At 31.5% G+C, this 22,016-nt stretch overlaps 3 protein-coding genes across 13 annotated transcripts; 2 read left to right on the forward strand and 1 right to left on the reverse strand.

The window, feature by feature from the left end:
* Window positions 1–427: 427 nt before the first annotated feature.
* On the forward strand, window positions 428–12,017 carry LOC126834810 (uncharacterized). 3 transcript variants are annotated; one of them, XM_050566990.1, is made up of 8 exons: window positions 428–502; window positions 624–710; window positions 3,232–3,734; window positions 6,116–6,442; window positions 7,839–7,950; window positions 8,017–8,128; window positions 9,446–9,670; window positions 9,921–12,017. In XM_050566990.1, exons 3-8 carry the CDS (start codon window positions 3,322–3,324, stop codon window positions 10,241–10,243), a joined length of 1,512 nt encoding a protein of 503 aa, XP_050422947.1. In that variant the 5' UTR covers window positions 428–502; window positions 624–710; window positions 3,232–3,321; the 3' UTR covers window positions 10,244–12,017. The 3 variants fall into 3 exon arrangements, with proteins under 3 accessions (XP_050422947.1, XP_050422945.1, XP_050422946.1); XM_050566989.1 differs by having other exon boundaries at window positions 452–502; window positions 610–710; XM_050566988.1 differs by having other exon boundaries at window positions 446–710.
* Window positions 12,018–13,016: 999 nt separating this feature from the next.
* Window positions 13,017–18,730, reverse strand: LOC126835038 (ATP-dependent RNA helicase DDX3X). 7 transcript variants are annotated; one of them, XM_050567337.1, is made up of 14 exons: window positions 18,571–18,730; window positions 18,276–18,384; window positions 16,865–16,954; window positions 16,587–16,791; window positions 16,283–16,478; window positions 15,969–16,190; window positions 15,780–15,901; window positions 15,454–15,724; window positions 14,734–14,890; window positions 14,364–14,666; window positions 13,824–13,980; window positions 13,579–13,730; window positions 13,367–13,472; window positions 13,017–13,143 (listed from the first exon to the last, which is right to left on the reverse strand). In XM_050567337.1, exons 1-13 carry the CDS (start codon window positions 18,613–18,615, stop codon window positions 13,369–13,371), a joined length of 2,133 nt encoding a protein of 710 aa, XP_050423294.1. In that variant the 5' UTR covers window positions 18,616–18,730; the 3' UTR covers window positions 13,017–13,143; window positions 13,367–13,368. The 7 variants fall into 7 exon arrangements, with proteins under 7 accessions (XP_050423294.1, XP_050423296.1, XP_050423293.1 ...); XM_050567339.1 differs by having other exon boundaries at window positions 13,019–13,143; window positions 13,606–13,730; XM_050567336.1 differs by having other exon boundaries at window positions 13,046–13,143; window positions 13,362–13,472.
* Window positions 18,731–18,957: 227 nt separating this feature from the next.
* Window positions 18,958–21,931, forward strand: LOC126835040 (60S ribosomal protein L8). 3 transcript variants are annotated; one of them, XM_050567342.1, is made up of 6 exons: window positions 18,958–19,095; window positions 19,458–19,605; window positions 19,914–20,055; window positions 20,131–20,349; window positions 21,524–21,726; window positions 21,789–21,931. In XM_050567342.1, exons 2-6 carry the CDS (start codon window positions 19,468–19,470, stop codon window positions 21,861–21,863), a joined length of 777 nt encoding a protein of 258 aa, XP_050423299.1. In that variant the 5' UTR covers window positions 18,958–19,095; window positions 19,458–19,467; the 3' UTR covers window positions 21,864–21,931. The 3 variants fall into 3 exon arrangements, with proteins under 3 accessions (XP_050423299.1, XP_050423300.1, XP_050423301.1); XM_050567343.1 differs by having other exon boundaries at window positions 19,029–19,139; XM_050567344.1 differs by lacking the exon at window positions 18,958–19,095 and adding an exon at window positions 19,118–19,241.
* Window positions 21,932–22,016: the final 85 nt, after the last annotated feature.

Consider the following 22,016-nt stretch of genomic DNA (forward strand, 5'->3'; position numbering starts at 1 on the left):
CGTGCATTTAATAAAAAAAATTTGACCTAAAGAAAGACTTACACCGGAGTTGAGTTTCACGCCCGTTATAATAAGCTATTTATTTACCATCAATTATAAATCATAATATTATATTATATTGTAGCTCAAAAACTGACTAGGTAAGTTATTACATTTTGAAGTTTTGGCGTTTTTCTCGAAATTAACTTTGCCGGCAAGAGGTATCTTTTCGCTTTCCTCGTTACATATTTGATGGCTTTTATTTTAATAAAATAGTTGAAAAACTGTTTGAAACTTGCACACGTCATGTTTATGTTGCAAATTTAATTTTCCAGTTGCCCGCCATTATTTTATTTTTTGCTATTCGCAGCGCTATCTGACGGTTGTCTGGTCGTATTGCAATGCTGGAAAATCAATGGAATTAAAACGTTTGTATAGAAACGTAGCTCGTAGCGTAGTGCATACTTACACAAAGGTCGTAAATGCCATATAATATCAGACCAGTAGTGTAGTATGTAATATTGTAAGTCGTTAAATTTTAACATCAGTCTTGTTTGTATAATAATGTAGCTGTAGCTAATGGTTTTTTGCCACTCTATACTGTCTATTGAAATATATATTTATTTATAGTTTTAATAGAATAGATTATCGCGTATGGTATTTGTGAATCCAGTAAATATTGTTACTATGCAAGATGATGATAAGCCGATTGGGGACAAAACGTTTGAAAGGTGAGTAGGCACTTAGATTACGTTTTACCTCCCTATTTGAACGATACAAATGTAATATTAAACATCAGAGCCAGTACCGGTAGCAATTGCCACCATGTCTACGCATACTGTATAATATTATAATATAGGTAAAATATAACTAAAATGTTATCATAATAATACATAAGAGAAGTCATAAGTATGAACGCAGGTGCACTGCAAAATTAAATTTCGTACAGACTAGGTATGTTAATATTTTACTGTACTTAATATTGTATACGCTTGTTACTAAAGGTATAATAATGTTATGATAATATGTACCAGAATTGCATACACGGGACGCCGTTCGACTGTAATTGAGAATATTATGTAATAGCAAATCGGTATAAATATTTTTGCTTTCAAATAGACTCAATTTAAGAAAAAACACTCGATGCAATCCTCTCGGAATTTAAGACTGACTATGTTAATAATTAGTCAAATGATGATTTTGAGTGCAATTTTTTTTAAATTAATTATCTAGGGACAATATGCATGATTTGATGACTCGTATATACATATATTATCATTTATCATTTCTCTAAAAAATATCGCGTTTAACATGCTAATAAAATTGTAGCAGAAGGGTTGACCTTAATGTTTCTAAATGCGTGGTCGCGTGTAGTTTTTTAGAGTTTGCGTGGATATTTGTATTTAGAATGATAAGTGAAAAATCCAATTTTAAATTACGAAGCTTTTTTATCATTGTTTATACGTGTTAGGTCTCGTTTTGCATTTTTTAGAGTTTTAATACAGCATATTCAGATTTTTAGGCAACCCTCATACAGGTGAAACAAATTAAATAAGTTTATAGAGTAAGCATGGGTTTTCAGAAATACGGTTGTAGAAGAAACTATAATAAATCACATATTAATTCGTTAAGGTATAATTGATGTCGAAGTTTGAATTAAAACTAAAATGTATTTTTATAACAAAGTACAAAGTACTTGTTAAGATGTTAAAAGTTATTTTTCAAAAAAAAACACAAAATACGAGAATGGATAAATGGATAGACTAAAAGACAGACCTAAAAAAAAACTAGAAAAATAAGTAAAATCTATGCAGAAACGCAAAAGCCAATGGGAAAATTCTAAACATTAACATTCTAAAAGATTTTTTCATATTCCATGCATAAAACATCTGTTCACAATAATGAGTAAAAATGTGTAGGTAATAATGGGTTCAACCTTTTTAAAATGTCGACAACGCCTTAAAAACAAAATTATTTTATTGCACACAGTACCTAGTCGATATTTTACACTAAACCATATTAAAACGACATTTTTTTTTATGAAAATTATGTCAATAGTATAACGACAATAAGATTAAGACGTTATGTATAGAATACACATAATACGAATAATAATACTTAGGTATAATAATTACATGTTAATTGTGGTGCTATTTTAATGATTGACACGGACCACACCTATAGCTATATTATTATCATTGTTATAGTTATAACATCGGAATATATTATTTATCGTTATCGGTCACGCCATCGCCATGTAAAAAAGGGGATTTTTGGTTCCTCAAAACTATAATGTTTATGATGACACCCAACGCAAAGGTTTTAAACAGTGTAATATATGTGCATTCACCGCCCAAAGCATTATTATTACAATAGGTTCTAACGTTGTGTTCTTTCAGAAAACTATAAATGTATTAAAAATATACAAAAAAAAGCTCCAGTATAAAATTTACTCTTTAAGTATGTAAAAATGTGGCACGTGTTTCGCGTTATGTTGAATGGTTAACTACATTTTAACATACCACACAAATTTATTAAGGAATTTCTAATATTTACACTTTTCAAATAAAATGTAAAGTTTATATTCTTTAACAAAGCGCGCAGGTGTATTGTTTCATTTGCACATCAGGTATGAACTTATAAGAAAAGTAGTATAATATTGTAGTATATTATATTCATACTCTCCACCAAAACGTTTTATTTAGTATGAGTGCATTTTGTATAGATTAGTTATAAAATAAAGAAAAAATATATATTATACCTATTTTATACTCATTTCTTTGTTAACAAACACAATATGTAATTTTATAATCTGTTGTTTTGTTGATGTTACTACTTACTTATATAGTTTATGGAACTGTATTTTATATAAACGCGTTAGAAATTAATGTAAAACATTTTGGGAGTGCTATTTTTAAAATCCAGTACAACTCCAAAGTATAATTACTTAATTATGAACACTTTTTAGTTTTGACGCCACTTGGCTTATTTATTATAGTTCTAAACAAATATTTTTCAACTCAATGCGTGAAATATGCCTGTCAATACAAGACTACGTTAACTTATTTATTTAATCTCCTATCCCCATACAAAATTCCTGGACAAGTCACTGCTTATCACACCATCGATGTAATATAATATTATGACTACATAGTTATTTTTTACTACAAGTGAATGTTATCCTAAGGCTGTGTTGTACTAAAAACAATTTGATAATTATTTATTAAAATTATTGCTGTTGATTTGCCTCAGGTTGCAGCAAAGGAGGCGGTGTCGGCGGTTGCGTTGAATAACAAGTATCTGATCGGGTGAACGTTGCTGCTTCGGCCACGGCACCCGGTGATGGGTCATCTGAATACCGTCACCACCGTCGAGTCGGCAAACTACAACGCGAAATACGGCCCGACAGCGGCGGCGCCAACTGTTGCGACCACGACGCTGCAAGACGGTACCGTCATCGTCAACGACACCCACGGCGGTACGACTACGATGGATACCACCATCGTCGGTACAATGCCAAACGGTACCGCTCCGCCAGAGCGGTCGGCCAGTGATTATTATTTTTACGCGTACGACAATACCACCGAAATGGATTCGTTCTTCCCTATCAACGGTACCGGCCAGCCCGAGATGTCGTATGAGAAGTACTGCCATTGGATACCCGCCCAACAGAGTCTGTTCCAGTTCTCAAATATATGTTTCCTCGCCGCCTTCATAGTACCGAGGAGCTACAAACTCAGCGTGTTGTCCTTAAGGTACTACTAGCTTGTGTATTTTCCATTTAAATAATATTATTGTTTATGTGTAGTAAAATCATGTCGGAGGGTAATCACTATTCACTATTAGATATTATGTAGGTACTCTACAGTCTAGATTACCAGTGAATTTCAAAAGTGTGTTCACTGTCTCTAAGACATGGAGCTAAAGAGTTTCTTAAACTTAACAATTCTTTGGGCTCTGGCCTCTGATATTAGAAAAATTGCATTAATTAATGGTGTTAATCGGATAATTGAACAGTATAAATATTGAATATATGTAAAGAGTAGGCTCAAGGAATTTAAATAAGCAAACAGCTTACTATATAAAGATTTATTATAAAAGAGCACTATACATAAAAGTAGCGAGTACAGTTTTCCCAAAAATGATAAAACTTTTAAAGTAGTTGAAAAGTTTTCATATTTTAACACAATATACACATTTATAATATTAGTATAACACAAGGTTATAAAATACAATTTAAAGTGTATTCAATTAACTTTCCTTTTTTCCTTTTACGTTTCATATACAGATCACTGTTACATTAGTGGCATCCAATGAAGAGATTTCTGTTTCTTTTCTTTTCTCGTATTATGTAGTATATACGGATTCAAGATACCTTTGTTTGGTAAATTTATCAAATTAAAAAAAGTAATTTGTATAACGGGGGAATGACTTCGGGTGTAATGATGCAATAACTATGCTTGTGGCTTTTGTTTATTATTGGAAGCAAAAAATATATAGAAAATATTATTTCTGATTCGAACCCAGAGTATATACATTTTTATTAAATATCCGCTCAACCATATTTTGATGGGATCTCATTTGAAATCATTGGAGTGTATTCCAATCTCTCGGCCCACATCCGTCGTTGAATAAATGTTTATTTGTCACTGTTCGATTCACGTTCAAAGGTCTGAGTTTTATTTTTATTCCCTTTGCTTGTATAGCCAACCGCATTCCGCGTTGGTAGGTAATACAAAAAATATATATATATATATATATATAATATACTGTTCAACCAATTAAATAATAAATAAATATAAGTAAATATAATTGTTTTATAAATTTCAAAAAAGTACACAACGTTTTCACTGTCATGTAACAACTAGCCAAAAAAAATTGAATTAATGAATTTTACATGAGGGGGAGTCCGTCGGAAATTTCCAATTTACATTTTGTACTCTCTCGACAGCTATGTTTATTAATAACAAATTACCATAACTTGTCGGTTTAGTATTCGAACATAAACTTGAATAAGTAATACAAATTTACACAAATAACTATGCAGATAAAGATTATGCAAGTCTCTCTATTTGTGCGTTTAAACAGATTTATTTAAATGCAGCTATTAACGTAGATTAGCGTTTGGATAAATCAATTTGTTTAACTTATACTTTCGGTATGTGTTGAACTACCTTTATACCTATTTGAAGTATACATAGTCGTCGCAAACCACTATAATAATATAAGATACAACAGTTTAAGGTATCCGATATTTGGCCCCGAGAACTGTAATTAACGCCTTACTGCGTTAAGCTAATCGAAATTAAATCGTTTAAAGCATTGTATGTCGGATTGGCACCGTTCAAGTGTGCACAGCCTATATAATATAATATAGACTTAAGCGGATTTGTTTGTTGTGGTTGACGCGTTTATCTGGTTTTCGGATCGTTAAAGATTGATGGTCAAAATTTCGGGATTTTACTTACAAAAAATACTTTAGGGTTAATATAAAGCTCAACCGCTTGCCAACGGTATATGCTACAATGCATATTGTTCTAGTTTCTACAGACCGTCACTGTTGAATAGTAGTTGTTATTCAGTAGCATTAATTGTCTTGGGTGAAATCAAATTTTATAGAATTTATCTAATATTTGTGTTTTTTTTCGAGACTGTAGTGTCTACACATAATTCTGCAACCGACCTGGTTTAATCCTTAAAAATACACAAGTATATTAAGCGGGACCGCGAGTACACACGGACGTGAGTAATGTACTATTTACAAAAATCTGTAATAAAATGATATAGCGGCTTAGAATCACTATCGTCTGGTATAACGTTCACTGTCAAATAGCCGAGAAACGTTTATACAACGTGTATCATTATTAGCTTTGATCCGTATTCGAGACGGTTTTTATAGTGATTTGGGGTTTGTTTGCTCATGTCGAACGGCATGGCATATTTGTATAGCTAGCACTTTTATCGACTTTTCGAGAGGAGAGTTTAAACAAATATTATCCTCTACCGAGAATCGAGAAACTACCCAGAATTTCGGTCATGGATTTTCTTCTCGCATACATTGCTTTGAAATTGCAAAAAAAACTTCAAATAAAAATGTCAGAATAAATTGAGGTTTTTTTAAATGATGATCGTTTAGGGCATTGCTGTTTGTCGGATTTGCAATGTCTGGTCTGTGGGCTTCCACGGACGTTTGTGCGGCGGACGCGCTCTTCTGGTACATGGCGATGGCTCTGGTCAACGCTGTGTACGCCGTGAGGCTGTGCAGAAAGTTCATGCCTCCGGCTCTTTCGGCCGAACTATTGGAGCTGTACTTGCGGGTGTTCAAACCGTTGAAAGTAAGTCAAAAACACTTTCGAGAACTTACCCGGGAAGCCGCCATCATGGAACTTTCGCCCGGACAGTGTTATGCGGTCGAAGCAATCACGACGAGCGATGAAAGACTATCGGTATTGCTCAAGGGCAGGTTAGTGAGTCTACACAAATATAATATCATAATATTATTTATATATAACTACAATATTTTTGTCTTTTTAGAGTTTACATTTTTTTAATTTTAACTAACGAAAATTCATAGAGTAAAGACCCCAAACTTAGGGCCACCTTAAGACCTTATTCCCCCCCCCGCTCATGGACAACACCATTTTATAATCAAATTTAATTTTAAGGTTGGTTTTTTGAAATTAATGATAATTTTTCGTCATGTACTTTTTTAATGAAAAAAATATCAATCCTGACAAAGGTGTGCAAAAAGTATCAAAATATCAAACTGATATCTACTTAAGTATCAATAAGTCTTAATCTATTAGATTGATCGAATATCTAAATAATTTATTATCATTATATATACAATTTTTAATGACATAAAAATTACAAAAAACAGGTGCACTATGATTTATGAATGCATCAAGATTTTATATTTATATTGTATCAATAATGGTTTGTTTCGCTTTGGGAAAATACTAGGTATTAAAGTAGTACAACAAGTAAATAATAATTATGACCGATAATTAATGATAGTCATAAAATAACTTAACAAGTAATTAAAATCCTTATAATAGTTAAATTATTTTGATATTTTGTTCAATGAGACATTTCATCTCTCAACTCTACTGCTACTTCGTCATGGTAGTTTCTTTTTCATAAAGACCACTCTTAAATCCTTTTTGACGTTCATTTATTTTCGCTGATCTTTGTATTAACGTTGTGCCTTTTTAATTTCCTGTAGAATTCTATTCACTTTACTTATATTTTACTAAAAAAAGTTTTCTTTTAATCACAGAATTTTCTAATTTCTCCTTCATTATGGACCATTATTTACTTTCCTTTATTTTATTCGTTCATTTTTCTTTTTTGAGCAGCCTGATGTTTTATTTTGGGAGACGAAGAAGTGTTCAACAAATGACATTGGCGGTATAAAAAGAGTCTTGAAAAAACCGTAATTATTTCTTGATTTTATTTGGTAATTTTTTAATTTTTCCCCTAAATTAGTGTAGGCATTTATCTATCGATATAGCTATAGAACTTATATACACTTGTTAGTATTATTACTATTATTAACTTATTATATCCTATCGCCGCTAGCTCATGATAAACCTTTTCTCTGTAGGTAATTAAAAATCATTACAAGTCGTTATGATATCCTTATCTACATTGTAATATTTATATTTGCCGGTATATGAGGTAAAATTAGAATAATAAAATGTATTTAGTTCAGGCTTTAAAAAAAAAATAGTTATTATTTTATAGACTGTACTTAGCTTGACGGTGTGGTTATTTTATTGATACTATCCGGTCAATCCGACAGTAACTTTATACGAAAGTGATGAAAATATTTGCTTAAAAACGGTATAACATTTCAGATTCAACGTGACCTGTGATGGTACTCAGTTGCACCACATCAATCAGTATCAGTTTATCGACTCTCCGGAATGGATGGCGTCGTATCTCATGCATGGAGAGCCTGTATTCCAAGTTAGTACCATCAACAACACTAATGAATATGGCTCATTTAATATGGGTTTTTTTATTAACTACCAGGTCACTATAACGGCCGCCGAGGATTGCGTTTACCTGTGTTGGCAACTTCCAAAGCTCAACCGGATCCTTCGGCACAGGACACAACTACACGCCGTCCTCGCCGCTATTATAGGTAAGGACATAATACAGTACATTTATGTATTATAACCGCAGCTGATGGCGAATTTTCCACTACATGGTCTAATGGCATTTCGAGGAAAAAAAAGGTTATTTTCATTAATTTTACCGCCCACGTCCAGTTTTAATCAACATTTACAGTATTTCGCTGTCGCCCGTGATTGGATCCACCGCTTGACGCAAAACGACCGAGTGAAATTTAATTGACTTATTAGAAGCGACTCCGAAAGATAAAAATATAATAATAAAAAAATTCGCTCCGGGTTGTAATGAAATTAAAGGTAAATCCGGTACAACAAATTATATTAAATTGGTGCACATGACGAATGTAAACATAAATAATACTTAATGGCCAATCTCAATCCTAGGTAATTTAAACTGTCTTAAATAAATACTTTGCAGTAAATACAACTCCAAAGTATTTACGTTGTTAGTTTATTCGTGATAAAATAATCTCACTTTGTTAGTAATTTCACTCTTACCTTGTTAGTAAAAGTCATCATAATACATCATAATATAGAATAGGAGCAGAGAGGCTTAAACATTTATTTCATTGTATGATTTAAGAAACTATTATTCATAAGCGTCTATTAATAACAATTTAAGTGTCCAAGGCCGGTTATAGATTGGGTTAACTTAACTTTTTTTTGCTTTCCGAATATAACAGTTTCGTGATAATTATGAAGTTTAAGTTCTTGTAAAATAATACGTCTTGAAACTTGTACGAAATAATGTAATAATTGTAACCGTGCGCATTTTGAAACGTCTCATTTATAAATTATGTAAAACTTATCAAGACAAAAAGTACAATTATATAGTTTTGACTTCCACGCGGGCAACTAAAACAGCGAACGAAAAAGCTGCAATTAAAACAACTGAAAAGCAATTATACAAAATGCGTCAAGAGTGTAAAAGTATTCATTGTATAGATAGAAATTTCGTGAAATAATTTTTAATTGAAAAACAATTTATGTACAATAGGTTTTTTTTAGATATGTGATAAAATTAATAAAGTACGCTTTACCCTTAAATATATAAATTTTTGTTAACTTCGACAACACAGGTTTAGATTTAATTTAATTTAAAAATCGGCTGTTCTTTTATTTATTTTTTTACTAACGTATGTGTAAATAACTTGACTGAGGGCAACCCACAGAAGTACACTTCACGATGATAAAATAATGTAATATATTTACATACATTTTACATGCGGTTCTATTAGATACCTACACTCCTTGGCCCTGCTCAGAACTTAGGCGACTTATAAATTATATGGTATAGTTGTAACATTGTAAGTGGGTCCTGTTTTCAGGAAAAGATGTAACGCACAAGATGTATTCTTTGAACGAGCAACTCGGCCAAGCAAAAAGTTTTGACGCTCAGACTCGCGCAGCCCGTAACGACCATTGGCGGCAAGCGATTTACAGAAGTGTTAGTTTCGACGCTGTCAACACAGGCACAAAAGGCACCGTCAGGTCCGATGCTTGGAAACGATACAGACAACGCAAAACTTCTATATTTTCCCAAACCAGCGACGGTGAGCATATATCAAATTGCATATAAAAACTTGCCACATAAAAAAATCGGTTCAGCGGTTTAAAAGGTATCGTGGATCCCCCCCCCCCCAAAAAAAATACATCATTAAAATCACAATTTGAATTGGTACTATCATCCCATCCTTGAAAAAAAAGTTATTCCTGTTAAAACTTATGCATATTGTACCTTTACAGTTTCGATTGTAATATTGTAGTGTTAAATATGTTGAGTTTGAACATTTTTATTTGCAGGTTCGACTCACGGTAAACGGAAATGTTGGATCCCAGTCGTGGCTGCCACTCAAATCGCTACCAACACACCGTATATAAGCATGGACGGTCAGTCAGGAACGGACGAAGAACAAGAACCAATGTTACCGGTCCAGCCCGAAGACATACCGCTGTACCGGTTGAACGGACAACGGTCGATGGCCCTCATCCCGGTCATGATGCCCGTGGTACACAGTGCCATTGGAATGCAGTTGAACGCTCAACAACCGGGTTCAGCGCGACGGCACAGTAGCCACCATTATACCAACAACAGGGAGGTGAAATTCAACGAGACCGTGCTTTAGTTGCTAGCCATAATAATTATTGTCGTACAGAAGAAAATAGTTAGGTTATTGTTATGCGCACTTCTAAGAGTAGTTTATACGCATCATGCACACCATCAAAATTAGTTAACTAGGATACCGAGAACAAGAATTAAGAGTGGTGTAGTTTGGCTGTTTAGCCGATGACAAAAAAATAAGCATGTAGAGGTGGTAAGTACGGTTGAATATGGTGTATAAATAAGAATCAACGGAGGTAAGCGAAAACTGGATAAAGATATGGTAGTGATCGATCCAACTTGTGTGGTAACTACATTATGTTTTGAATTGTTCAATAAACATTCAAACATATAATTTATTTATTACTGACTTTGACGTTCTGCGGACCTAATTTTCTTTCCAATCCTTATTTGTCGCAACAGCCTCCTTGGATCTTATTTGTTGGATAGCTCATCTATTCTCTAACTTACCTACTGTTTTCTTTAAATATTTTATTGCCATTTTTACTGCTATATTAAAAAGTAGACAGCTTTGTAGATTTTAAAAATATTCTGCGTCTTACAAATTTAGTAGTGATGTTTCTTAACAGAAACAAAATGGGATACTTATTTTTTGTTATCATTGATACATTACGTCTTTTAGTTGCTTTCCCAATTTTGAATACAACTAGCAAAAAATGTTGCCAAAATTTAATTTTTAAAACGTTATTTATTGTTTATAAATAATATTAAAACCATTTATGTGAAAACAGAAAAAAAAACATTTTTAAAATAGTTTTCCCTTTACTATATTATCTACATTTTTGGAGCTTTTTTTAAATCAGGTAAACGAAATTATAGCGAGTATAAAAATGTGTTATACAATTAAAAAGTACAACTCATGTTATCCTCAATGGATCAATTCTTACTTTACAATCCTTCTTTTTGTAATTTTTAACTTGGACCTTATGTTAAACTTATTAAGTACTGAAAATAATAATGGCATCAACTTGTGTATTGTTTTATATACACATACATGTTTAAGTATAATTATAATATTGATTATTGATACCTATCTACGTAAAATATTATACATATTTGTTATATAAGAATCATTTACTTAATAGTTTGACAATGCAACTTAGTTTACTTACCGAAAATGAAAACATTAAGAAAGCAGCAAAAAATAGGTTAGTCATCGCCTCGGACAATAATTATTCTGTAGTCAATTATGAACAAATTAAACTTACCACCGATAATCATAATCTTCTTAGTTGTAGAACTAGTTAAGGTTTTTTTCTTTGAATATTTAAACATCTAGTTAGGTTAGGTTATAATATAACTATTTTTAACGATTCGTCAAGTATTAAATGATAAGACGTGCTAGTCTTAAACAAAATAATATTATCTTCAGTAGTCTATTAGGTTATTTTATATTATAGGTCCTCAGTGTGTGTAATAAAAGCTTTTACTTTAGATAGTATTGAATAAAAATCTTAACAAATGTTTATGTGTTAACCCATTAATACTCAGTTCATGTATGAAAATAAACTAATATTAATACTCAAAAATTCTCTTATAGAAAACAAAAAACATTTTTTTTTTTTTTGAGTTCATGTCGAAGACTTAAAGTATATTGTAATACAATTCAAAAATCTTTACACGACTTATAGGCAATCATAAAAAAGACTATTCCCTAAAATATTTTTCAATCCCGTGTTAATAAATAGAAATAATTTGTAAAAACGACATTGTAAAAGTTAAAATTTGTGGGCCTAATTTTTGTTACTATATTTTAATGTTAAGGTTTTTTAACTATTTTTATACATATATACACTACTTTAGTTAATGTTATTAACAAGTAAAAGTATGTAAATTAACCAACTGAAGTGTATAATTATTAATTTTGTCAAGAACACAAATATTGTACACGATGATAATGTAAATTAAAAATCGATTTTTATTGTGATTATTTTTCGAACCAGTTTTTTTTTTATAAAGATAATGTAACATTTTTTTCCAAATATAATGTTATATTTTGTATGAAATATTTAAAGAAATTTTGTTAATTGTTAAATGTTATTATAGGTATAAAATTATGCTATGATTATTAATACTACATAATTGTTTGATAATTCAGTAATAAAAAAAATATTTGCTTGCTAATTCAACCGTAAATTATTGTTTTTTTTATTTCTTTCTTTGTTTTCAAAATTTGTAATTCTTAGCTTTTAGCTGAGAAGGTTATTGACATTACAATGTTTTATTAGTGTTCTATTAAATTAAAGAAGTCATAAAAGGTAAGACTCTAACCGTAAGAACTCAATTATGGCTGTGAGTACACCACATATACATAGAAAAGTGTTAAGTGAGTAAACACAGGGCATACTCTACAAGTACATCACTTCGTATATTCATAATGAAAATTGTGCACGCTTACGAAAACACTAATGGATTAATTTTACCATTAGAACGATATTGTTGTGACAGTCCAAATAAATATTTAAGAAGTGCCATATTATCACTTAATGTAGTTAGAAAAGTGATGTAAATATAAAATAATCGTCCAAAGAATTAAAGAACTGTATAAAATATACATTTTGATGACAATGGAATTCCAATTGTTATGGAATTTACTTAGTCTATACAATTTAAAAATCACGTAAATAATATACATACACAATACATAATTATAATAAATATTAAAAAAAAAAACGAATTATGATTATCGATTTTATTTTTTTTGTCTTATTTTTTTTAGCTATAAATAAATTAAAAGGAATTTACAGCTCATAGTCATCTATTTTATGCAACAATACTTTCTTTTTTTTTATTATTATTACAATAATAATGACATGTAAATGCTTAATATATACTTTTTGTAATATTCATTTTGAACGAAGAATTAGAGCTACCTCTCAACATAAATATTAGATGATTTATAATCTAAAAAAACAAAGCTTAGAATCAAAAATAAAAAAATTAAAACATACTTTGTTTAAATTTAACTCATTAATTTTATACACATAATGAATTTAGACTATCAATTTAACCTAAATTTAAAAGGCATATCAATTTATAAAAAAAATGTAATTCACTTTTCTTCTAAACTTTAAATATATATGTATATTATCAAAATTCAATGATAACTTATAATTATTTACCATACATTTATGACTGTGACCACCAGTCTGGTGATTTGGAATTTCCGTTTGACGAGTTACCACCTCCTCCGTATGATCCTCCATAATTGCCGCCGCTATAAAATCCACTTCCTGTTAAAAAAAAAATAAACAAACGAGATTAGATAATGTTGCCTATAAATAGGTTTCTTATCAACGAAAAGCAAAAATAAATTAGCTTTAAACGCCGACAATGGACCTGGAAAATATGGGTTGCCCGAGTTACCATTGCTACTGCCTCCTCCTCCTCCGTAATCTCTACGAGGAGGGCCTGAACCGCCTCGTGAAGGGGGCATACTACTTGTGGTACGGTAATCTCGTGAGCCAAATCCAGCGCCACCAAAGCGACCCCTAAAATGTAAAATAAAAAAAAATTAATAAATCAACACGATCAAACAAGTTTCTGTTGATTATAATATATATAAATATTTTTTTTTAACTTACCCTTTAGATCCATTACTTCTTCTGCCACTGCTCATTCTAAAGTCACTTGCCATACTCTCTAACCAACCTGGCAATTCTTGTTTTGATTCGGTTATCAATTCCATAAGGTCTCTAGTTAAATTGCGGTTTTTATCATTGAAGAATGATGTCGCCAAACCTTGAATAAAAAAAAATGATATTTATGTTTTAGTATTATATAATCAAGTGTACTCTATTTTAGCCTTTAGGGTACACAATTTCATTTTAGTACATGCATGTAGCCACAGCTCACACTTAGCGGCGTTCACTTTTAACTTTCGGGAAAGGCCATAGCTCTTCGTGCCATTTTCGGTGTAATGGCAGCCACTGGCTGGGTGATTGCCTTCTTAATTGAAATGGCATGTATACCGCTATTGATCGATACCCCCTCCACCATTGTACTACAACTTACACAGTGCCATCTCTAAATACGGGGTTTTTTTTTTTGCAGGACCCTGTATTTATAAGCCTATTTCTTCAAGAATTAAGTTATTCTAAATTCTTATTTTTCAGGAAACTTACCTAAATTTCCCATACGCCCAGTACGTCCAATACGATGCACATACTCTTCGACATCTGATGGTAAATCATAATTTATGACGTGTGTCACATGTGGTATGTCCAATCCTCTGGCTGCGACAGCCGTGGCAACTAAAACAGGAGTGTTACCAGACCGGAAACTTTTCAAAGCGTCCTCACGTTCACGTTGCGTTCGGTCGCCGTGAATGGAAGTCACTGGGTAACCATTGGAATAAAGGAATTCCTCCAATGAATCGGCACCTTTCTTAGTTTCCACAAACACTAATATCAAGGATTCTGCAGGTTCTAAAGTAATAATAATAAAATATTGATATTAATGTTGTTGAATGCGAGTACAAAGAAGTTTACTAACTTGATCTAATTGGAGTAGCATTTAGTAAATCTAATAAGTACGACCTCTTGTTACGGTCTTCAACCCAAACAATTTTTTGAGTAATATTTTCAGATGTTGAACCTACTCTACCGATGGCTAAGAAAATATAGTTGTCAAGGAAGTCTCTGGCCAACATCTGAAAATAAACAAGCACACTTCTGAGTTAAAACATAATTATATTAAGGTTGTATGAAATGAATAAAAAAATGTATTCAGTGGTGTAGCTGTAAGTATATAATGTTGTGTGTACCCAACTCACACTTTTCTATGTGAACTTATAACGAAAATCATGTAGTCATTGCTAGATAACTTGGCACAGTTGCGATGGCGCGAAAATGCAAAGCCAGGGGTTCTCTGTATTTAATGTTGATTTTTTTTTTCTATTATGCCTTATCTAGGCATAGTTGATAGTTTATTTTTTATAAAATTTATAATAATAGTAATAATAACAATAATAACAACAACAATAATATAGAACCGTTGCGGCCAAACTATGCTCGTCCTAGCTGACTGACAGTCGAGGAAAGAGACTAGTTTGGGATACACTTGCTGATAAATGCTGCCACTGTGCTAACTTATATGGCAACAACTGTATTCAATAGGTGAATACATGATTTTACTGCATTTGTTTTGAGTACACCATGTACACATAGAAAAATGGGAGGTGCTGAACATGCTGGATTATGGTACGGTACGAACTTGAATTTCTTTGGGGAACGTTGCTGAGAACATGAGAGTTTGTCTGTCGCCTGGTGGAGGCATTGAATCCTTTTCGACAATACGTCGAATTTGAGTTTCAAAACCCATATCCAACATCCGATCGGCCTCATCCAAAACAAGGTAACGACAAAAATCTAGACCAATTTTTCCTCTTTCTAACATGTCCACTAAACGACCAGGCGTTGCCACTAATAAATGGCATCCCTGTTCTAGATCACGAATTTGGTCCATTACATGAGAACCTCCATATCTGTAATATATCAGAATTTAAAAATTGGCTTAAATTATATTTTTTGTTGTCTTACACAACACAAGGGCGCACTCTAGATCGATAAGCAAATTTTTTTGCTTCGTCATAAATTTGAGTAGCTAATTCTCGGGTGGGAGCTAAAATTAAACCAAGAGGATATTTTCTTCTAGATTGTGGCTGTAAAATAAAATGTTAATATTAATAATGATAAGCTATTTTTTAATAATATTATTTGAATATTTACCTTAGGGCCAACATTGTAGGCAGCTGGTCCTTTTTCGTAAATCTGATTAAGTATTGGGACTAAGAAAGCAGCTGTCTTGCCAGATCCTGTTTGGGCACATGCCATAACATCACGGTGTCCAACAATAATTGGTATAGCGTACTTTTGTACTGGAGTTGGCGTATCATAACGAGTCAAAGATATGTTCATACGAATAATATCTGTCAGCTTAATGTCGTCAAACTGAAATAATAATTATTAATAATACTATTAATACACAATTCTCCATGTCTTACAGAATTTTGTCTAATGCAACTAATTTCACTATAACTTACAGTATCAATATGAGGAGGTACGTCCTCACCAGTTGCCTCAACTGGAATGTCTTCATATTTATTGAAATTAATGCCTGTGCTACTGTTTCCAAACAATTCTTCCTCCAAACGCTCATCTGGTGGAAGTGGTTTAGTCCAATCTTGGTTAGCAGCGTTGGAATCGTCCCATCGACCGCCGCCTCTTCGGTTCTCAGATCTATAGATGTATTATTTTTTAAATAAAAATTTAGAAACCAATTTTATTTAACAACAAAGTTTCCGATTAAAGAAGCTTTATACAAATTTACTAAATAATAATATGTACCGTCTTCCTTCTTGCCATCTGCTACCACCACCACCTCCTCCTCCTCCGCCTTGGTTGAAACGCGACCAATCGCCGCCCTCTCTATCATTGCGGTAATTGCCTCTATAATTACCTCCGCCTCGTCCTCCACCATAATTGGAACTCGAGGATCCATTGTAGGAACGATCATCGTAATCATCTCTACGGCCACCACGGCGGTCGTTTCCTGAAATTTTTATGACATTAAAATACAAAGAACATTATTAGTGTCTTCATTGTGTGGCCAAAAGAGGTATAACCTCGGCTAAACAAATCTGACGATCTATTATTGAAACCTGAAGTTTGACGAGGTTCGTCAAAATCACGATTGTCCCTTTCGTTATCTCTTCCTAAAAAAAAGAATAATTTAAATGATAATTTCGTTTTTTTTTTTAAATATAAATATTATAAATTTACTATTTATAATATTACGTTGTAAAAATGGTTAGTGTCAGATGGGGAACGAGGTGAATATTCACAACAGAAAAATCACTCAGATACCATCGTTTACTGTAATTTTGGAAGAATAAAGAACAAATGCTAAACTTGTTCTTTAAAAACAGATTTGTTCATAATTTCAATAGTAATAATAAACAATCAACTTCCATTTGGAAAATAATTTACAACATACATAAATAGTCATTGTTTATTTTTTTTAAATATTATTTTCATTATATACATTAATTATTTAATTATATTATTATCTAAATACTATTTAAGTAACTTACGATTAACCCGTCACCACTCGCGCAGGGTAAAAATTTACTCCAGTCAAACTTCACATGCACGTACAATTTTTATCGAGATACTAGCATATCTAAATCATTCTCAGTACCTTCTTATAACCCTCATATCTAACTACAAATAAATTAATTTATAGAATTGTTTCCGGGATAAATTTTTGTTTTATTGTATTGTTCATTAACTCCACTAATTCTTTATACACGAACGGCGAGTGCGCGAGACACGTGTGTTATTATCTCCCAGGTTAATAATATGCAATATGACAATGATGTAAGGTTGGATTACAGTTACCATACATTTACAGTCGAATTATGTCTGTGTTAGGGCCAGCAATTTTTTTTAAGAGAAAGATGGCACTCAGTGGAACCATAGACCATCTAATCAGAGGGTTAGAACTATATCAATATGTTTTTGCATTAAATAAATGTCTAATAACAATTATTTATTAGTAATAATGATAAATATAATATTCTCAATTAAATAAAAATTATTTTTTGTATTATCCTAATTAAACATATTGTATTTTAACAGGTTTATTATAATAGGGTAAATTTTTATACAGAGCGAGTAAAAGTGGTATCAGAATCCGCGCGAGTGGTGAAGAGTTAATTATAAAATTGAAAATACCCTTTTTTTTATAAATGAATAAATCGTAAACAAAAACCAGGTATGGTTATTATTATACAATCTCTTTAATCCTGGTTCAATATTATATTATGATAGTTGAAATAGATATTTTTAATTATTATCTTTTAACGAAAAATGTAAAAAAAATTATTGTAATATCTCAGTTAACAAACTAGGCGATACCAAATTAATAAGTAATGTATGTTAAAAACTTAATTGATAAATTTATCTCTTAAATAATGGTATTGATTAATGCCTAAAATCGTCATATTTGGATTAATGTTCAAATAACAAATTTACCTTGTTCTTGTTCTTGTGAATTGTTCGGTTGATTCCTAAGATGTGGTGGAACGTACTTGCTTGGGGCCGAGCCGGGCTTCGAATTGCCCTGCAAGTCCAGACCAGCAAACTAAATCACACAAACAAAAAAGAAAAAAAAGGCTTAAATTTGTTTCAATTACACTTGATGTTATAGCGGCTCCGCGTCCAGACAAAGGACGTTATCCTTATACTATACATTAACCTAGACAATGAAATTTCGCACATTCTAGTAGGTTATGTATTGGACAACTTTGCGGCGTTGGGCAATTCTTACCTGCTGCTCTAGACCTGATCCATTTTGTTTGGGTACATTACTCATATTATTACAAATCGGTGACGATGAATACGTTGCTGCACTTGCGAGTGAAAATATAAATGAATGTAAAAACTGATGAGAAGAATATACATATAATGGCAAATGCCAATAATGGCCGACTAGTTTGAAGGGAGATGGACAGCTGATAACCTTGAATGTAACACTACCAGATCTGTGGTTAAAACCGTTACAATTAAGTTGTTATTTCTATGTTTTATAATTTTTAATTTTGTTGTTGGTGTAAAACTAGTATTTTTTGCAAATATGTATATTTTAGAATTATGATTTCAATTAGTTTTTGGAAATTTGTCGTAAAATATTATTAATTACCATTATTCACGATGGTTGGTCACACTGCATTGCTATCGTTCATACTCGTGTGCGTTTGCACTGACTATCGAGTTGTAGAGGCAATGTGTTTTGATTTCACGGGTGTCCCGTCTTTCCTATGTGACCAATTTCTCGAGGATACGTTGTTTAAACGTAAGTATTCAATTTAATCTTTAATTATCCTAGTAATCCTGAAGGTAAGTCAACTATTGATTTGTTCTGTTGACTTGGCGTTTATTTTTCGTTAAAGTGTTCCAATTTCAATAACATTTTTACCAAATCACCGGTTTTCGACTCCGGTATGTAAAATTGTTAATACGTACTTTTGAAAATTCTAATTCGATTGCAGCTACATTATAGATTCAATACGTTTGGGGGTTCTTTTTTTGTAATATGTGTTAAATTTAAACTTAAACTTAATGTCAATTCAACACTGAATTTTGTCTGACGTTTGTGTATATGTGTTTGTGACGTTCCAACAACAGGTGAAGTAAATTAATACATTTTTGTTGCAGGTTTTAAATAATGGGTAGGGTAATTCGTGCTCAGAGAAAAGGTGCGGGAAGTGTTTTCCGTTCCCATGTTAAACACAGGAAAGGAGCTCCAAAACTCAGGAGTTACGATTATGCCGAGAAATACGGATACATTAAAGGTGTTGTTAAGGTAAATATTAAGCATTTTTCTAGTTACTGGTTATTGATAATATTTGTTTATACTAAAACTTACATCAGTAATATTTAAGCTGTGCTCAAGGATGCATTGTTTCATTCAGATTTATGTTCTGGCTTTAAATGTATGCAAACTTAACAATATTTAAACTAGAATAAATTCACCGATCAGTATTATAAAATAATATAAGTCAGCATCCTAACATATTAACATGCACAGTTCAGCCTTAAAAGAAACAATTTTCTGGTTATTTATTATTTGTAGCCAGTAAAAAATGAGTAATGTTTTATAATTGTGTTTAGGACATCATTCACGATCCAGGTCGTGGAGCTCCGTTAGCAGTTGTCCACTTTAGAGACCCGTACAAATATAAGACCAGGAAAGAATTGTTTATTGCGCCCGAAGGTGTATACACAGGTCAATTTCTGTATTGTGGAAAGAAAGGTAACATTTTCAATTAGCCATACTCTTGTATTAATATTTATTTAATATATTATTTCTTTTTTATCTTTATTTTAGCCAAATTAAACATCGGTAATGTTCTGCCAGTTGGAGTAATGCCTGAAGGTACAATTGTCTGTAATTTAGAAGAAAAGACTGGCGATCGTGGCCGTTTGGCTCGTGCCTCTGGAAATTACGCCACCGTAGTAGCTCACAATCCAGACTCTAAGCGAACTAGAGTAAAGTTACCATCTGGTGCAAAAAAAGTAATTCCATCCAATAACCGTGCTATGGTTGGTAAGTATAATAATTTTGGATGTTTTATGGAATATTTTCCTTGATAAATAAGGTTTTATAGTTTTATATTTAGGAACAGTAGTTTTAATTAATTTTATTCACTTAATTCTATGATGTTTTATGACATTTGAAACCTGAACTTTATAATGAAGTCAAATGTATTCTGAGAATACTAAATTATTTTATTTTGAAATTTATTAAGGAGTCAAAAATAATGATAACTGTTACACACATTTTTAGGTATAACTGAAATAAATATATTTATTTTGTATGAAAATTGCTGTATAATAAACAACTATTGTGATTGAATAAAAAGAAAAAATTATTGTTCACTTCTGCAATATCAGTTAGGAATTATTTAAATCATTTTTTATTCAGATGAAGCGATACATAAAAAATTATATTTATTTAATTATTTTTTATTATTTATAACAAAATAATTTGTTATGTTAATTTGTTTCATATTATTTGTTATTCAACTAAACAATTTATTTATGATTCATTTTTTATACATTATTTGTTTGAATGCTTAATTGTTGTTTTAATTAGTTTTTTCTTAAAATTCTATAATATTTTCAAAATATTATACATTTATATAAATGTAAAGCTGAGCCAAAATTAATCTCATCATCAGCCTTTGACATTTTTTAAATTAAAGTAATTTTAAATGCATTTAAACATTATTTAAAATCATTTTTATTTAGAAAATATTAAGTTATGAGAATTTATTTATTAAAAAATTTAAAACAAACATACTTTTATTAATTCTTGAGACTGTCTATCAAAAATGTTCAAATACTGATTTTTTTTTTGTAATTATGTTAAATTGAATGATATATTCTATTTTAGTTATCAGTATACTGATATGAATTTATGATGTTTAAAATAGACATTTGAAACCTGAATGTTAATTGAAGTCAATTGTATAAGTCTGAGATTCTATCTATTTATTAATTGTAATTTACATTATCATAAGATGTCATATTGTATGTAAAATATCTAGTAGTGTAGTCTAAAGGGATACAATTTTCTATTGTATAACAAATATTGTGTTACCAACTAGCAGAGATTTTTGTTAAGAGTATCCTTAAGTTAAGACTACACCACTGAGACTATCTATTTTTTAATGTTTATTCTATATTCAACCAGAGTTTTATAATTAAACTTATTTTAGGTTTGGTTTCTGGTGGTGGTCGTATCGATAAGCCCATGTTGAAGGCTGGTCGTGCATACCACAAATACAAGGCTAAACGTAATTGCTGGCCTAAGGTTCGTGGTGTTGCTATGAACCCCGTTGAGCATCCCCACGGTGGTGGTAACCATCAACATATTGGTAAAGCGTCCACAGTCAAGAGAGGAACCAGTGCCGGAAGAAAGGTAAGTGTTTTAAAAATGCTTTTTTTCAGAACAGCTAATTTCATTTTGTTTTCAAATTACAGGTCGGTCTTATTGCTGCCAGGAGAACTGGTAGGATTCGTGGAGGTAAAGTGGTCACAAAGAAGGGCGATGATTAATCTGTTTATTATCGTGTTTGTATTTAATTTTACAAATAAAGTATAAAAACAAAAAAAAAAATGTGTTTTTTTTATGCCCTTTTCAAATAACTTGCATTAAAAGGTGATTGAATAATGGTTGCTATGGTAGTATTTAAGTGTTTGTTAAAAACC

This window comes from Adelges cooleyi, unplaced genomic scaffold (assembly GCF_023614345.1).
Source record: "Adelges cooleyi isolate 19-005CV unplaced genomic scaffold, UGA_ACOO_1.1 ACOO_flye_CR_arks_rails_tigmint_CR_PRNA_21, whole genome shotgun sequence".
NCBI classification, from domain to species: domain Eukaryota; kingdom Metazoa; phylum Arthropoda; class Insecta; order Hemiptera; family Adelgidae; genus Adelges; species Adelges cooleyi.

Bases quoted from the DNA above. Each gene is read 5' to 3' on its own strand.
- LOC126835040 (XM_050567342.1), top strand. From the start codon at position 19,468: ATGGGTAGGGTAATTCGTGCTCAGAGAAAAGGTGCGGGAAGTGTTTTC. The intron at 19,606-19,913 runs GTAAATATTAAG...AATTGTGTTTAG, and splicing joins ACATTAAAGGTGTTGTTAAG to GACATCATTCACGATCCAGG. The intron at 21,727-21,788 runs GTAAGTGTTTTA...TTCAAATTACAG, and splicing joins GAACCAGTGCCGGAAGAAAG to GTCGGTCTTATTGCTGCCAG.
- LOC126834810 (XM_050566990.1), top strand. From the start codon at position 3,322: ATGGGTCATCTGAATACCGTCACCACCGTCGAGTCGGCAAACTACAAC. The intron at 7,951-8,016 runs GTTAGTACCATC...ATTAACTACCAG, and splicing joins ATGGAGAGCCTGTATTCCAA to GTCACTATAACGGCCGCCGA. The intron at 9,671-9,920 runs GTGAGCATATAT...TTTTATTTGCAG, and splicing joins ATTTTCCCAAACCAGCGACG to GTTCGACTCACGGTAAACGG.
- LOC126835038 (XM_050567337.1), bottom strand. From the start codon at position 18,615: ATGAGTAATGTACCCAAACAAAATGGATCAGGTCTAGAGCAGCAG. The intron at 15,725-15,779 runs GTAAGACAACAA...GATATATTACAG, and splicing joins AGAGTGCGCCCTTGTGTTGT to ATATGGAGGTTCTCATGTAA. The intron at 14,667-14,733 runs GTTAGTAAACTT...TTATTACTTTAG, and splicing joins TGCTACTCCAATTAGATCAA to AACCTGCAGAATCCTTGATA.